Source organism: Musa acuminata, chromosome BXJ2-7, assembly GCF_036884655.1.
Source record: "Musa acuminata AAA Group cultivar baxijiao chromosome BXJ2-7, Cavendish_Baxijiao_AAA, whole genome shotgun sequence".
NCBI classification, from domain to species: Eukaryota; Viridiplantae; Streptophyta; class Magnoliopsida; order Zingiberales; family Musaceae; genus Musa; species Musa acuminata.
In genome coordinates, this window is record NC_088344.1 from 32,772,494 (window position 1) to 32,788,068 (window position 15,575).

The following is a 15,575-nucleotide window of genomic DNA, read 5'->3' on the forward strand; positions in this document are numbered from 1 at the left end:
CATGTTTCTTGCACTTTAATTACTATTAGTACACGAGCAGCACGACCCGGTGACTTGTAATGTCCAACTGGCTCGAGCTGACGATATATCAACTGTGTATTATTCATATTGGAGAACTAACAACTAATGCAATAATATAACATTATGATAAACATCATGATGTGTCAATAGAGATATGGAGTTAGAACACAGAAGATCATAGCAATATCACAGGGATTTTGAAAGATCCACAAGCAGCTCTGTGGATGATTTTTATTTTTCAATTAAAGAGGTTTATCAATCAAAGGTTTTCCTGTATGTCATATATAAACATTGTCTTTAAATGTATCCATATATGAATATACTCATCTTGTGTCGTATGTTCTGATTTGTGACTCAGAAAGTTGATTTTATTACGTAAATTATAATTCATATCCATTTGATAATGCCATCATGAATTATTTATACTTATCGGTCAGACTTTGTCTGATCTTAGTAAGGCTGACATTTATATACCATCCATATCTGTGTCGGTGATCTGTCACGTTGGCTACTGTCAATTGTCTATGCTTCCATGTCTTTTTGTTGCTACAGAGAAAGGAAATCTATTGAGAGTCGAATACAAATTGAGCAGCTGTTTTGTCTGCAGTTCACAGCAATGGAGGCAATGGGATCTCTCAAAAACAGCAAGTTTACGAGGTACCATGTTAAAAATGCTAGGGATACGACTGATAGAACATTCAACCTATTGCGAGGGGCAAGAATTTGTCCATGCTTCCATGTTAATGATCACTTTTCTGTAGCATTTTCTTTTCCATAGCCAGAAACATGTTCCTAGTGACTTGTAACTCCAGAAACACCTTCTGTGCTCTTGGTGACGTACTTTTTCTCATCGTAAAATATGGGAGGAAGAAGAGTGACTCATGTCAACTGTAATTGTGTTAGATTATTTAATCATTTATAATTGAATAAGATATATAATAAAACTAATTAAATTTTGATGATAAAAATAAATTAATATAAATAAATCCATGTTATCAGAGAAATTCTTGGGGGATGTCCTTGATAGGAGAAACTCACCTAATAACTTATCTTAGACCTTCTATTCTCATCACAGGACCTCTACAGGCTATATGACGCAGGATTCAGTTGAGAGATTACAGGTTTTTCTCTCAATATGAGAAAGAGAGTCAATTTTTCCTTACAAATTGATAGTAGGTTTTTGGATTTAAAGATGATGATCAGATCACACGGATATCTTTTTTATATGACATCGAAATGTATATATCGTAAAAACCAATCTAATGTTATTTGATTTCAATTCTAGCATAAAAGTTTTTGTACGTTACATATAGCATATCATATATTTATATCTATTGTTTTTTGATTTACGATGTTTGAATAATTCTTGTATTATCGATTTATCTTTCTATCAATCTGGTGAGATTCTTTGTATAATTGTCTTCCACGATTGTGACGTAGCGACGATTGCGTTGGCTGCATATTATAGTATGATTTCTTATATGATGTCCTTGATGAAAAGAACTTTCCTAATAATTTATTTTAGACTATCTACTCTCACTTATAAATAAACAAGATCTCTGGAGCTATATGATGCATGTCATAAAGGACACAATTAAGAGATTATAGTTTCTTTACAACGAGAGTTTAGTTCTCCTTATAGATTGACAATAGTTTTTTGATATAAAAACAATACCCAAATTTCATGAAGATCTTTTTTAGATAACATTAAAAAATATATATCATATAAATTAATATAAATATTATTTGATTTCAATCCTAACATACAATTTTTTTTCACGTTACATATAAACATTTTACATCACTGTATCGATAAGTGCTGGACCACGTGAGGCAACAACCAAACGAAGATAAACACGGACATGCCACTCCACGTGCTCCGGACAGGATGACTGACGACACGATAAAGTATACTATTATTGACGCCGAAAGAGATGGTGAGAGAAATATTATTATCACGGCCTATTAGATGATCTGATCCGGTAGCATGGAGCTCAGCGGATGCCAAAGCAAGACAAGCTCTTAAAAGACAGATACGTAGATGGCCTTGAAGGTAGAGCAAGCCCTTCATATGGTTGGAGGAGCCGGAGAAACTAGCTACGCCACTAATTCCAGACTTCAAGTTAGTCGTCTTCCTCGAAGTAGTGTTATTAGTTGAATCAATCTTCGGTTTACTGAGTTGCTTACTGTGTTTGTATTAAGGAGAAAGCGCTTTATAGAACGAAGCCCATATTGGAGACCGCCATAGCTGAGTTGTACGGGACGCTGCTCCCTGAGAGGATGGTCGTCGTCGACCTCGGTTGTTCGTCGGGTCCGAACACCTTTCTTGTGGTCTCTGAGGTGCTTGCAATCGTCGGTGACCTATGTCGAAGGCTGGAACAGAAGCCACCGGAGATCCAGTTCTTCTTGAACGACCTCCCGGGAAATGACTTCAATAATGTCTTCCGGTCTTTGGAAAGATACGAGAAGAAGATGGAGGAGGAGAAGGGGGACCTGCTCGTGCCTCATTACGTTGTGGGCATGCCCGGCTCCTTCTACGGGAGGCTTTTCCCGCGTAACACTGTTCACATCTTCCACTCTAACTACTGTCTCATGTGGCTCTCTCAGGTCGATCACGACTGTGCTTTCTCATGTCATGCGTGCGGTGTTGCACTGCGTTGATGTTCTACTACTGATCATGAACTATGTGTCTTAGGTTCCACAAGGTCTCGAGAGTGAGCAGGGTGTTCCGCTGAACAAGGGCAACATCTATATTGCAGAGAACAGCCCACCCCAGGTCGTGAAAGCATACCAAGAACAACACCGGAGGGACTTCTCCACGTTTCTCAAATCTCGTTACGTGGAACTAAGCATCGGAGGGGGAATGGTATTAACATTCCTAGGAAGAAAAAGCAAACACCCAGCCAATGGCGAGTTAAGCTCTCTATATGGACTACTCGCAGAGGCCCTTAATGCCATGGTCTCGCAGGTACCTCAAATCTTCACCTTAAGGAATAGTGAGAACACTGTTTTTCCTTCGCAAGGTTAAAGAAGAGAGCTGACACGAGTCATTGTTTATTGAGTTCAGGGAATCATATCACAAGACAACGTGGACACCTTCAATTTGCCGATTTATGGGGCATCAATGCAGGAAGTGAAGGCAGTGATCCACGACGAAGGTTTATTTTATTTGGAACAAGCACAGATTTTTGAATCCAACTGGGACCCGTTTGATGGCACCGACGACGACGATACTGTATCAGACAATATACTGAACGGGAAGAACGTGGCGAAGTGTATACGGGCTGTGTTTGAATCCTTGATTGCACATCAGTTTGGCGCCGCCATACTGGATGAGTTATTCGTACGATATGCCGAGAAGGTTGCGAGGCATCTCCTCAAAGAGAAAACCAAGTACACCGTTTTAGTCATTGCCCTGAAGAAAAAAGCTTGATAGTGAACAAGCATGCATGCACGCAAAACTTGATGCAAATTCATATGTAGAAAAGTATGCATCCGTTAATGCAATAAAAATACGTACATTGTGAATCACCACGTTTGGTCTGCTGCACATTTGACTTCACATTATCGTGGCATGTATGGGTAACATTATGGCCAATAAAACTTAGCTCTGCACCTGATTAACATGTGGTGTTGATTTGCTGCAGAAATGTCAGGCAAAATCCTGCTTATTCCTGAAAGGTCATTAGATTTAGGCATCCATGACCACCTAAAGCTGGATGATTTGTAGTGCACATGACGGACTTTGCCTCTTCGTCCACATGCCATCACTCAAGAGGAATAGATAATCCAACTCTTAGTCTCCTGACTCTATCTATAGATAATCTTTTTATTCATGAAAAATTATCTTTATAAATTTAGATTTAGGCATCTATGACCACCTAAAACTGGTTGATTTGTAGTCCTCACCGTAAACTTTGCCTTAGCCACATACCATCACACGAAAGGAATTGGTAATCCAATTCTCATGTATGAATATGCTGAATTTTGAGAGTTATTCAATTCTGAGTATAGCATCAAATCTTAGAATGATGAATATAAAGCATAACCTAATGGTAGCTTTATATTGTAATAATTTTTCAACTCCATACTATTTTTCTACTTGAATTTTCTAACCATGCTCAAGTATTAGATCAGTATTAGATTGATTCTAATATCAAATATCATGATCGAAACTTGATGGGCTAATTGGCCTATCAACTTTGTTCGACCTAAATAATTATTTGAGATAGTAATCAAAGTCGTGAGTGTAATGCTCAATTAACATATCTAAATGATAAGATGTTTGACGAAGGATGACATGGCATGGTTCAATTTCAAATTTTAATTGATAAATATTTTTAGTATAGTAACTAAAACCTCCATTAGCAACAACAGGTACTTTATCACTAATATATATATATATATATATATATATATATATATATAATAAGAGGGATTATTATTTGCACCGTATGATTACAAATGATCAACATCATCTAATTCTACGGTAAAGATCAATTAGATTCAACTCAACCTCATATATATATATATATATATATATATATATATATATATATATATATATATATATATATATATATATATATATATATATATAATAAGAGGGATTATTATTTGCACCGTATGATTACAAATGATCAACATCATCTAATTCTACGGTAAAGATCAATTAGATTCAACTCAACCTCATATATATATATATATATATATATATATATATATATATATATATATAATAAGAGGTATTATTATTTGCACCGTACGATTACAAATGATCAACGTCATCTAATACTACGGTAAAGATCAATTAGATTCAACTCAACCTCATAGAAGGAAACATCGACTGTTTCATCGAGTGAGTTTCTAGATAGGATGTGCGACCTTCGTGAACCCTATCGGGGGAAAGCATGCTGCCATTGGAGAAATCTCTGAAGATAATAACAGAATTCATCCTCTCTCACGAGCACGACGCTGATGTCCCTATTTATGTTTGACGGCGGGCAAACGACTACGGTCGACACAGGTGATGAATGACGGTCAGGGGGTGAGTGAACCACGACATCCTGGTATGAGGCTAAATCTTCCTCGTCTCTCTCTCCCTCATCCTTCCTGTCGCAGAAGCTGAATTCTTCCTTCTCCATCGCTTATAAGATTTCCTCTTTGAAACCCTAAATCCAATTCTGGATGTCTTTTAGTTTGGCCATGAAAAGGTGGATTGTAGTCCTGAAGCAATATAATCTCCACTAGACTACTAACAAAGTAGTGTTTAGGAAGGATTTGAATCCACTTACTTCTTTTTCTAGTCCTTCCGTTCATGGAAAGATGGCTTCCACCGCTGCTAACCCATGGTTGATGCCTAAACTAAAATAACGAAGACTTGGAAGGCTCAAATCATAAAGGCAGAGAACCTCCCAACGCAGCAAGTCATCATCGGATCATCCATGCTTCTAGTCAAACACATTACTGAAGGACGAGCAACCCAATTTGAAGTATGTTCACAAGATTGATCAAAGGGATAAATATGAGCGAGATGATTTTTGTTTCGAATAGAGGATGTAAATTAAATATATATTGAATTGAACCTTAAATATTAGATGCCTTCAAATTGTGCTTCTGCTTTGTGCTTCAAATCTTTCGATTTAGAATCTTCGTTTTTCCACTTCTTTTTCACATTTCTTTAAATGCACTCTTAATCGTCTTGCACTTGTATTTTCAGATATATTTATTTTTAAATTGGGGTCTCAATACTTCATATATATATTCTAATATTTTTTCCAGGGCAAATTATGTCTAATTGTCAATAAAATTTAGATGTAGCGATGTTATGGAAACTTATGCTCGTGTACACTATACATAATGGATGATTCAACTTTAGGATGTGGAAATTGATTGATATTGGCATATAAAAAACTATATAGTAGTATTGAAGCATATGATACTTCTGTCCTGCTAAATCTTTTCATGATGATATGCTATTTATTCTGATATGCTTTGGAGCACCTATAGTCCATGCATAATCTGGTCATTAATCATAGGACCACTGGCATCCTGTCATGGACAAAGAATGTAATTGTTTTTTTGGTTATCCTACATGCTCATGTGTACACATACAAGGACTAGATATGCTACTTCGATTTTTTCTTCAATTTCTATTTTCAACATGTCTTAAAGGTTTTGTTAAGCATGATGGAATAGAGTGAGCAGTGCAATCAAACATCAGCATGCACTTGAGTCATAGAGATGTTACAACTTGATGAGGATAAAGTACCAAGTTCTATTGCAGAAGTGATAACTGCCTACCAACATATTTTTATTTATTATATGAATTGATCAAAATCTTAGTTGGATATATCAACCTTCACTAGGGAGGAAGAATAAAAGCATGTATTTTGGTTCTTCATTCTAAAATGTGTGTGTGTGTATATATATAACGGATTCGAAATTTTACTTCTTTCTTTATGATCTTGTGGGTTTTTGAAATATTTTTTCTTGATGCATATTCAGGTTTCCTTGAATTTCTATACTAGTCATCTGATATGCAAGTTTCTTTGATTCAGTACATAGAAGAAAATGGTTCCTACATCCATTTTGAGTACATCATAAGGCTGGTTCATTGCTTACCTTCTCTTTTTATGTCTTTGTACAATCCATCACATACATTCTCGTTTAATATTTTCTGTAATTTTTCTTAAATTTAGTGAATTTGTTCACTGATGATGTTATTTCTCTTTTCGATGGGGATGAGGCCAAATGCAAGTAATTTTGATCAGTGTTAAAAGAATAGTATGTAATATTGTCAACACAGTAGTTTCTTCCAAAAGAGTTGCTTGTTTTGTCTTTAAAGTCTTTCAGGTTGAATAATGAGAGTTTTTTTGTTGATGAGTTGATTCGCCTTGCTTGTATTTCTTAGGTGCATGTAGGTCTTCGAAAGAAGATCTTGGAAATTGTTGAGGTAGAAATATTGATTCACTTGACTGATACCTGCAATTCTGCATATGCCAGGAGAGAAATAATGGACCACTTTAATGTATAGTTAGTTCTTAGCTATTTTCTGAATTGTGAACTGCAAACTATAGCGAGTCTTAATCTGTTGGGGCAAGGTGTATTTTCTACTGTATACGATGGTCAAGAAGAAGACAGATGAAGCAATCATTTTTGTTGTTAGCTGCCAGCCTAGGAGCCTTGAACATGGGGGTACTCTGGTTGATCAAGAAGTTGAAATTTCATAAGAAATACCAGACAATTCTTTGATGTTGAAATCTATTTTATGCAATCCGGATTTAAGAAAATATTGTGATTTTGATGAAGTTATAGAAGCTTGATTCACGACTTCATTTTATCCTCATCATCCTCTTTTGTCGTTATACTTGTCACCTCTTTCATTATATTATAAAAAATATATTTATAATGCCATCTAAATATATTATAATTTTAATATGTATGTTTTTTTTATTTACTTTTTTAATGTAAATATTAAAAACAGATTCGATTAGTTGATCACCATCGAGTGACCCACGACTTATGTGATGTTCGATCGTGTTATCATGACTATGATGTTGAGTTTGTGGAGCTTTTGTGCTTTTATTCTTTGCAGGTCATATAATTTTGCTTGTATTTGATGGCGAGCTTCGGTGCAAAAGTAAGGTTAGTCATTTGCAACCTGGTTGTGGTTGATTTGATCATGAATCAAAATGGGGTGATTCGGTTTATCTTTTTAAACAACTTTTTATTCTTTTAAAGGCCGGATGCCTTTGGGACTCACTGAGCTGTCTTTCTCTCCCTTTTTGTCTTAGATTTGCTTAGTTTGTCTCCGTAAGATATGTTGTGCCATGATGTTGGTCGAGATCAAGCTGCAGACGAGCCTCTTTTACGGACTGTGTTGCATAGCTATATAGTCATATGCAACTTAATTCTTTTGCCTTGACTGCTCTTGTTTGTCTCATAACAAGTCATGATGAGATTGTTTAGCCCTCGTAAAACAAATTACTATTTGTTATACGTGACAAAACCAAGATGCAATTTTATTTGTTCTCACATTTCATATATGTAATTGACGTTCTTTTGTTTCAGACACCTCAATGAAGATATTCCAAAGGTGCTCGTTACCCTCTGCATTTGTTTTTCTAGTTTAATTACTCGCTGTCAAGTGGATTTTTCGTTCCGATGTGTATCTTACTTTATCTGATATTGTGTAACCATCAAAATCCTTTTTTTTTGGGGGATGAGGATGCCCTGTTGATGGTACCATCCTATCTTTACCCTTTTTTTTTAATGTTTTGCTCACAAGTTTATATGGTGTTCTTCATAAGATTAACTCAAATAGTTAGGATTAAATGAAATAAAAGATAAAAATTTAAAATTAAAATAAATAGATGAGGGTGATAAGATTTAATGGGATATCTTTTGACTAATATAAATAGATTTTCTTGGATGAATCCAAAGTACTATAGATTAGAATTAATCTTTATTTTTTTTACTATTTTCTTTCTTTTCATTCTAATTTTAGGTGCCCATGCATGCATACCATTTCTCTTTCCTACATTTAGATTTTTCTGCACCGCGCCCAATTTTCCTACATTTAGGACTTCCCAGTGGTGATTTGTTCTTCTTTTATTAGCTAATGTTTTTTCTTCTCTAATTTGTCAACTGATTTCTTATAAAGAGAAATATTTGTGGAGACTTTATAGCAGTAAGCTTATATACCTTATCTGAACACAAAACATATAAGAATACAGCCGTTTAAAGTCCTAACTAACAACTCTCCAAAATTAGGCATAAATAACAAAGATCTAAAGATAAATTGAATTACTAGTGAATAAAAAATTGTGGAATAACTAAGGCCATGTTCATATAAACTATTGAAGACCATCCAAAGTCTATTTTTCTTCCAATGTGTTTATTAAGGAGGAAGATTATGGAGCTTGTGCATCAGTTTCATTCTCGTGCATTTTATTTTATTAACATTACGATTTGTCTTTATGTAATTGAGTAATTGTGACCCCATGCATGATGTAGGAGAGAGTACCGAAGAATGAAGACATGTAAATCTCTTTTCTATGTTTCATGCCGGATGCATTGTTTTTTATTTTTGATATGACGGGAGCTTTTTTATTGTATTATCTTTGAATAATAATGTGGATTTTTATTATTAAAAATTTTGGTATTATTTTAAAATTATTAAATATTGATATGTTGTTAAGAAAATTATTATTGATAATATATATATATATATATATATATATATATATATATTTGTTGATAGTCTGTCGCTCATATTGTTTTCATCTAAACACGCATTAGTGACAAATTCAAGTAATTGTCACTAAAATTTTTTATCAAACATTTTAGTGATAGACGAATTATCATTACTCTTTTTGTTTAATCAGAAATCGCCAAGTTGTCACTAAAAATTTTCATCAAGACATTTAGTCACAGAATTATTCATCACCAAATAGTATCGTCGAAATATTATTTCATCAGTTTATTTCATTTTAGTGACGGAATTTTAATAGAATAAGCTATCATTAAAATCCATAATTTAGTGACAATAGTGTCTTTTCAAGACACAAACTTTTAACCATGGACCTCATAACATTACTAATTCTTTTAGTGACATTTTTTTTTTTCAAGATAACTTTTGTTGGTTACCGATTTTTTTTTTCCTTGTAGAGCATGTCCTTTTTGCTTCAACAGAGAAAGGAATAACGCTAATGTGTGGGCCGCAGTTCACAACGATGGAGAGCCATGGGATCTTCCAATAGTAGCAAGTTAATGAGATACCACGTGAATAACGCTGGGGATACGACTGAGAGAAAGAACGTTCAAACCTCTATTGCGACGGGCAAGAATTTGTCTATGCTTGCCATGTTAATGTCAACTTTTCTGTAGCATTTTCTTTTCCACATTAATCATAGTAAAAAACATGTTCCTCGTGTGACTTAGTAATTCCAGTAACACGTTTTGTGCTCATGCTGATGTACTTCTGCTGATCATACAATACATGGGAGGAAGAAGAGTGACTCCATGTCCGACTGGCTGAAGCCGACGGTATGTCAATTGTGGCTGTAAATGCTGCACCACAACACGAGAAATCACGGTCTATATATATGTTTTGGCCCTGTGGCTTGGAGCTCAGCGGCTGCCAAGCACGAGAAGCTCTTAAAAGACAGAGATAAGAAGATGGCCATCAAGGTAGAGCAAGCTCTTCACATGGTTGGAGGAGCCGGAGAAACCAGCTATGCCACTAATTCCAGACTTCAAGTTAGTCGTCCTCCTCGAAGTAGTGTTGTTAGTCTAATCAATCTTCGGTTTACTGAGTTGCTTACTGTGTTTGTATTAAGGAGAAAGCGCTTTATAGAACGAAGCCCATATTGGAGACCGCCATAGCAGAGTTGTACCAGACGCTGCTCCCTGAGAGGATGGTCGTCGTCGACCTCGGTTGTTCGTCGGGTCCGAACACCTTTCTTGTGGTCTATGAGGTGCTTGGCATCGTCGGTGACCTATGTCGAAGGCTGGAACAGAAGCCACCGGAGATCCAGTTCTTCTTGAACGACCTCCCGGGAAATGACTTCAATAATGTCTTCCGGTCATTGGAAAGATACGAGAAGAAGATGGAGGAGGAGAAGGGGGACCTGCTCGTGCCTCATTACGTTGTGGGCATGCCCGGCTCCTTCTACGGGAGGCTTTTCCCGCGTAACACTGTTCACATCTTCCACTCTAACTACTGTCTCATGTGGCTCTCTCAGGTCGATCACGACTGTGCTTTCTCACGTCCTGCGTGCGGTGTTGCACTGTGTTGATGTTCTACCACTGATCATGAACTATGTGTCTTAGGTTCCACAAGGTCTCGAGAGTGAGCAGGGTGTTCCGCTGAACAAGGGCAACATCTATATTGCAGAGAACAGCCCACCCCAGGTCGTGAATGCGTACCAAGAACAACACCGGAAGGACTTCTCCACGTTTCTCAAATCTCGTTACATGGAACTAAGCATCGGAGGGGGAATGGTATTAACATTCCTAGGAAGAAGAAACAAAGAGCCAGCCAATGGCGGGCTAAGCTATATGTGGGGACTATTAGCGGAGGCCCTTAATGCCATGGTCTCACAGGTACGTATACCTCCAATCTTCAACTCGAACTCCTCAGCGTCGTCATATCCGATCTTTTCTGTCCCACTATGAAGCGGCAAGAACAAAACTGACCACCCCGAGTCTTGTGTCTATTGAATTCAGGGAATCGTATCAGAAGATAAACTGGACGCCTTCAATCTGCCAATATATACACCCTCAATGCAGGAAGTGAAGGCAGTGATCCATGACGAAGGTTTATTTGATCTGGAACAAGCACAGATTTTTGAGTGCAACTGGGACCCGTTCGATGACACCGACGACGACGATATCGTATTCGACAATGTACTGAACGGGAAGAACGTGGCGAAGTGTGTACGGGCTGTGTCGGAATCCTTGATCGCACATCATTTCGGGGATGCCATACTCGATGAGCTATTCTCACGGTATGCCGACAAGGTTGCGAGGCATCTCCTCAAAGAGAAAACCAAGCACACCGTTATGGTCATTGCCTTGAAGAAAAAAGCTTGAGAGTGATGAACAAGCATGCACGCAAATTAATACAAGTATGTATCCTTTAATGCAATAAAAATGCGTACGTGGTGAATCACCGCATTTGGTCAGTATGCTGGCATGTATCGATAACATTGTCGCCAATAAAACTTAGCTCTGCACCTAATTAATTTGTGGTGGCGATTTGCTTCGGAAATGGCAGGCAAAGTTGTAACTTCAGAAATTAAGTTAGATTTAAGGCATTCATGGCCACCTCACCTAAATGTGATTGATGACAGACTTTGCCTCGACCACATGCCATCACTCACGTAAACTATCTACGGTCGGACGCTGATGAAGCCTCGTTTTCATGTTAGGTGAAAACAAGAAAAGTGTGAGAAATTTGTCGATCAAAAGTAAATATAAACAATATTGTGATGAAGAGAAAATCGTTATCATGATCTTGTAATCGAGAGTATAATGATAATATATTATGATAGTTTCTATGATGGGAGTGAATATTTATATCGTTTCTTGTAATATAATGATAATATATTACGATGGTTTCTGGAGAGAATATTTCCTTTTTTTTTTATATCTTCGTTTCTAATATATCACTTCTTGTAATATAATGATAATATATTATCATGATATTAGAGGATCTTCTTCCTAATTTTTTTTAATATCTTTATTTCTAATATATCCCTATGAGACGATGCTTCCATTAGAGGCATTAATCTTGTATATTATGTTGTCATAATATACAACAGAAGGTTCAGAGAGAATGACAGAGTTTTTCTACTAACGATTGAATCTAACAAAGCTTGATGACTATAAAACATTGATACTAATAGATATCTTCTGAGGTGACGTAATATTGTGTCTCAAAACTTCTGAATTGTGATCAATAAATACAACATTATTATATTACTAATAGATATCTTATCATCATTATTATATCTTACTGTTGATGCTGATTTTTCAAAGTGTCAGGCTTGGAGTCAACCTATATATATATATATATATATATATATATATATATATATATATATATATATATATATATATATATATATATATATATATATATATATAAGTAAAGAGAATTATAACTAGATTGATAGAATCATAATAATATATTCTCATGGTTGTAATGATTGAGAGCATCATCATAATATATTATCCATAATCCATCTTCCTAATATGTTCTTTCTTTACATCTTTATTCCTAATATTAGGATGTCATACTTGATGAATTATTGAGATACGCCAATAATGCTACGCGACGCCTTCCATGAGAAATCTAATGACACCCTATTAGGCATTGTCTTGAAGAGAAAAGCTTCCCCAATCCTGCTTGCAATGAAAATACACACAAGTCATGGGCTAATATTAGTTCATCGGGTGAAATCTGGGCTTGACTCGACACGGATCGGGCCACATTATGAAATCCAACCTTAGCCATGTCTCGCATGAATCGACGCCCGAACCATGAACACCACATCAAACAGTTGCTTTCTTTCGATTTAAATTTATGGAGTATTGTGAAAAATAGTTTTCAAAAGTCTTCTACTCTAATAAACGAATGGAATGATTTGGAGAAGAAAACTTTTTCTTTAAATGCAAAAGCTATGAATGCTCTATTTTGTGCCATAGACAAAATGAATTCAATCTGGTTTCTACTTGCGAAACGATTTTTTATATTTGATACATACTCGAAATCACACACGAAGGTGCTAGTAGAGTTAAAGACTCTAAAATAAATCTTTTAATGTATGATTTTGAACTTTTTTGGATGAAGCCAAGTGAAACCAATGTTGATATGTACACTCGTTTTACGAATGTCGTTAATGGCTTAAAAGCTCTTGGCAAATGTTTTTCGAACTTTGAACTTGTTAATAAAATCTTGAGATCCCTTCCAAAGAGTTGGGACACTAAAGTAACGATCATTCAAGAGGCCAAGGATTTAAATAACTTTTCTCTCGAAGAACTTATCGGGTCACTAATGACCTATGAGTTGACTTACAATGCTAATGAAGAGCTTGAGAATAACCTTCTAAAGAACAAGAAGGATATTGCACTTAGAACAAAAGAAGACCGCTCGAGTGAAAGCTCAAGTGATAGTGAACTTGAACTTCTCATAATAAAGCTTAAAAAAATTTTAAAACAAGAATCAAAGAATAAAAATAAACTTAAAAAAGAATATAATTACTTACTATAAATGTAAGAAGAATGAAGCACTTTGAGACGAAACGAGTATCTCCGAAGACAAGGAGCAAATCGAAAAAAAAAATGGCAAACTTCGCTTTGTTGACTATCGACGACAAGGGAACCAAAATCCCCTTAGTTTACTTTGAAATTACTTGATGTAATGAAAATGTTAAAAGTTTTAGGATCATGCTTACCCTTCTAGTGATTTTCAAAAATAAAAAATAGAGTATGACTCTTAGCACTAAGGATGATAAGTTAAATTCACTTAATCATTTTAATTGAAAATGATCATTTAATAGATTTAATTATGTATAATGATTTGAAATCTTATGTTCTTTTGATCTTATATCTTTTAATGATATACTTCCTTTATGATATCTTATGATATGATTGAATCATTAATGCAAAGAAGGAAAATGTATTACTATAACAAACAAAATGATTTTGATTAAAAATGCTCTATGTTTAATAAAATCATGTTTGATGATGTAATAATGAAAATGTTAAAAGATTTGGTATCTTGATGACTTTATATTTAATTATAAATGATGATTTGAAGTAATAATGATTTTTGGGTGATTTATGGTTTATTGATCTTGATGATTTCTATGATAAGATTTGCTCTTTCGATTTTAAACTATGATGTAGGGTTTTCATACGAAAAACTTGAGCATACTTATATAAAATTAATCACATAAATTGAAACACATAAAAAGGAAAATATATTATCATTGGTATCAAAATAATAAACCAAATCACTTGTTTAAAGAAGCCTTATGTTTAATGTGTTATATTTTTTGTCACGATGATTTTGACTATGAAATTTTTTTTTTGGTTTTAATGAATGATACATGTATTTTGCATAAAAGAAAAGGACATACATGTAAGAAATCAAATCACTTAAATTGAAACAACTAAAAAAAGGAAAGTATTTTTTTTAATTTTTTTTCTCTATCTTATTGATTTTTCACTAAGAGATTAATAAAATTATTTATGCCATTTTGAATCTCTTGAAAGTAATATTGATAATTTGATGATTTGAATTTAATTGGTTTTATTGAAATCATGATCTTGAATTTCGAGATTTATAACTTGAAATCGTTTATGAATCAAGATCTCTGTTCTCTATCTTCTTATTAAGATTTATCCAAATGAATCATGGTTTTTCTCTTGATTTCTCAAGATTTATAACTTGAAATTATTTATGAATCAAGATATCTTATTATGTGTTCTCATATCTTCTTATTGAGATTTATTCTATACGAATCGAGATCTTTTATCCTTGATTTTTCTTTTTGCTATCTACTATCCAAATGAATCATGATTGGTATCATTGCTATGTTTCTTCTTATTGTTTACTAAGAAAAAAACATTCTAATTGAATTATGATTTTTTGAAATTATAATTTTTTTATGATTCATAATGAATTGAGATATATTATAGATGAATCAAAATCTCTTATGTGTTCTTGTATCATTCATTCTTATTGAGAATTATTTAGATGAATCATTCACAATTGATCTTTTGTGATCTTCCATTTTTCATGTCATGATTTTCATATGACACCTTTGTATTTATGTGATGCTTAGAACATTGATGTAAGAAGGAAATGAATTATACAATTATAAAATTCTTCTCTTCTTCTTTCTTTTTAAAATTAAAAAATGGGAGAAAGATAATAGCTAGCATCTCAAAAGATTGATAAATCTATTTATATCATTTTGAATCTCTTGAAAATAATTTTGATGATTAGATGAATTGAATCTAAATGAGATTTTTTCAAT

The 15,575-nt window shown here is 34.5% G+C and overlaps 2 protein-coding genes and 1 long non-coding RNA gene across 3 annotated transcripts; all 3 read left to right on the forward strand.

Moving 5' to 3' along the window:
* Positions 1-2,018: 2,018 nt before the first annotated feature.
* LOC135616217 (anthranilate O-methyltransferase 1-like) lies at positions 2,019-3,563 on the forward strand. Its single transcript, XM_065115410.1, has 4 exons — positions 2,019-2,143; positions 2,224-2,628; positions 2,717-2,989; positions 3,089-3,563. The coding sequence occupies exons 1-4, from the start codon at positions 2,063-2,065 to the stop codon at positions 3,452-3,454; spliced, it is 1,125 nt and encodes a 374-aa protein (XP_064971482.1). The 5' UTR covers positions 2,019-2,062; the 3' UTR covers positions 3,455-3,563.
* A 1,351-nt stretch (positions 3,564-4,914) lies between these two features.
* Positions 4,915-8,093, forward strand: LOC135616218 (uncharacterized). The gene is made up of 2 exons (XR_010488297.1): positions 4,915-7,668; positions 7,818-8,093. It is a non-coding gene; the product is annotated as an uncharacterized LOC135616218 (long non-coding RNA).
* A 2,085-nt stretch (positions 8,094-10,178) lies between these two features.
* LOC103992957 (anthranilate O-methyltransferase 3-like) lies at positions 10,179-11,643 on the forward strand. The gene is made up of 4 exons (XM_009412888.3): positions 10,179-10,284; positions 10,365-10,769; positions 10,858-11,130; positions 11,254-11,643. The coding sequence occupies exons 1-4, from the start codon at positions 10,204-10,206 to the stop codon at positions 11,617-11,619; spliced, it is 1,125 nt and encodes a 374-aa protein (XP_009411163.2). The 5' UTR covers positions 10,179-10,203; the 3' UTR covers positions 11,620-11,643.
* The last annotated feature ends 3,932 nt before the right edge of the window (positions 11,644-15,575 follow it).